This window comes from Polistes canadensis, unplaced genomic scaffold, assembly GCF_001313835.1.
Source record: "Polistes canadensis isolate GaletaPanama2010 unplaced genomic scaffold, ASM131383v1 scaffold_601, whole genome shotgun sequence".
NCBI classification, from domain to species: domain Eukaryota; kingdom Metazoa; phylum Arthropoda; class Insecta; order Hymenoptera; family Vespidae; genus Polistes; species Polistes canadensis.
This window is the reverse complement of record NW_014570148.1, coordinates 10,050-12,424: the sequence shown is the minus strand read 5'-3', so window position 1 is coordinate 12,424 and position 2,375 is coordinate 10,050. Positions and strand designations below refer to the sequence as shown.

General features: G+C 28.1%; 1 protein-coding gene across 4 annotated transcripts in view; it reads left to right on the top strand.

Moving 5' to 3' along the window:
* The window catches only part of LOC106792740 (gonadotropin-releasing hormone II receptor-like), an 11,957-nt gene that overhangs the window by 3,387 nt on the left and 6,195 nt on the right, over positions 1–2,375 (top strand). For 3 of the 4 annotated variants that reach the window (XM_014759244.1, XM_014759243.1, XM_014759247.1), the window contains one exon: positions 1,626–1,879. In XM_014759244.1, coding sequence (XP_014614730.1) covers positions 1,640–1,879 — 240 coding nt within the window. In that variant the 5' untranslated portion in view covers positions 1,626–1,639. The remainder of the gene's footprint in view (positions 1–1,625; positions 1,880–2,375) is intronic. The other variant, XM_014759246.1, reaches the window with a different exon arrangement.

The window sequence follows — 2,375 nt, the reverse complement described above, 5'->3', positions numbered from 1 at the left end:
ATAAAATTATTGATACATTTAATTTATAGTAATAAAATAATTGTAGTTGTTGTTGTCGTTATTATATTTTGATCAATTTATTAAAAGAAACGGGGCGGGGGAGGTGAAAAAACACGCGTATAGACTAAAAAATAATATTTCCCATTTGGTTTTTGTTTTCATCTCATTGTTAAATTGCAAGACAGGTGATGATGTTTTTGTGTGTTCGAGAAAGAAAAAAAAAAGAAAAAGAAATCGATTAAGGAGCGATTGTCTCTCATGCGTCCAATCGAGACAATAATAACATTCGATTAACGTTACCTAACATAACAGGGATCTTATCGAAAATTTTATTTGTGTTTACGCGCGCGTTTGTGTCTGTGTGTGTATGCGTTTGTGTGTGTGTGTGCGTTTGTGGAATTCCGTTATTATTAAATACTAGGTACTAGTAATTTCACACTCTTGTACTCGCTTATTTATAGATTATCAGAAAAAAAAAAAAATTAAATAAATATATATATAACGTAGATAAGAAATCGGCACGCATGTTTTAGCATGATCGACACATGCATGGAAAAAATATCAACTAAAAGATATACCAGCGATATTGAGAGAATCTGGCACTTTGAACCAACTTTTTTCGTATTTGTCATTACATCCGTTTATTATTCGCCACGAATAACACATTGAATTTATTATTTATTAACGTAATCTTTATTACTCCTCTCTCTCTCTCTCTCTCTCTCTCTCTCTCTTTCAGTATTTCATTCTCTCATTAAATCTAATTAATTAAATACGTGAACTCTATAATATAATCAATAAATAATAATTATATTGTTCGACGATGTGAAATATTTATTGAAATATTTTTTTTTTCATTACGATGATAATACTCGTCGTTATATAATATTAAGATTTAAATCCAAAATTCGCGTACGAGTTTTTTTCTCTTTTTTTTTATTTTTTCTTCTTCTTCTAATTATTATATTTTTCCAAAGTAAATTATAGTTTAAACAAAAATCTGATCGATCGTGCAATTTGTATAAACAATTTGTATAAAACGACATAATTGCACGTTAACTTTTCATTCAGTTTAATAATATATGATTGAGATCTAAGATTTATCATCTTAAAAACAAAGTCATTTGATAATAATATAATATACTTAACCCTTTCGTTAGTAGTAACCCATATAGGGATCGTACCATATCAATTGACCACCAACCCATTAAGGGCTCGTTACATTTGACTTTTTTACTTAGGTACCAATGAATTTGAATAAAATTCTATATAACTAAAGGGTTAAGTATAATAATATTATAATTATAATTCCTCGTTAAGTTAACCCTTCTTTGCATGATTTTTTCTTTTTTTTTTTAAAATAAATCAGGATGATGTAATTAATGCTCTAGATTAAAGGAAAAATATTTAAAAAAAATCCTAGTGCTATTTTTAGACAACTGCGTTTTGTTGTACGCAATAGTCGGTTAAAAAGTTGCCAGCAACAACAAATATACAGTACAAGGGTTTTGAGTATCTTTTTTTGTTGATTAAATATTATGATTGAAATTTCTATCATCATGCAAAGAAGGTTTAAGTTAATGCAAATTAAGTTAAACAATAATGTTATTGTTGATTTGTAAAAGCTACAGAGAGAAAAATGAATGATACCAGCTCAGAAAGGTTGAATACAAGAATGAATTCTAGCGAAGAATTCGAATTAACGATAGATATGAAATTCAACGAGGGTCATATGATCAGCATCATTACCTACAGCGTTCTAATGGGAATTTCAGCAATCGGAAATATCAGCGTACTTCTTTTGATCATGCGTCGTCGTCGGACAACTAAATCAAGGATTTACACGATGCTAATGCATTTAGCTATCGCTGATCTTCTCGTAAGCGCATTTCATTCTTGATTTCTTTCTTTTTTTTCTCTTTCTCTTTCTCTCTCTCTTTCTCTCTCTCTCTCCTTCTCTTATTTTCCATTTTTTTCTCATATATCCTTTAACTTTGACAATATTTTTAAAGGATAATTTTTATTTTTCTTCATCTGTAATCCTATCTATTTTTCTTTCGTTCTCTTAAGCGTTATCCAAATCTGACAATATTTTTAAATTTTAAACCTTTTTTATTTTCTCTTCTCATTTGTTTTCTCTTTCTTTTTTTTTCTTTCTTTCTTTCTTTCTTTCTTTTAGGTACTTTAAATTTGACTAAATTTCTAAAGGAAAGTTCTTTTATTTTCTTCGCTTATACTTCCTTTCTCTTTTTACTTTCTTTCTCTTATCTTTTTTCAATTCAGAAAATAAAGCTTCTATTTTATTTCTTTCTTTTTCTCATCTTTTTTAACCTCAAAAAGAAAAGCTTCCATTTTCTTCATTCATTTCTTCTCAT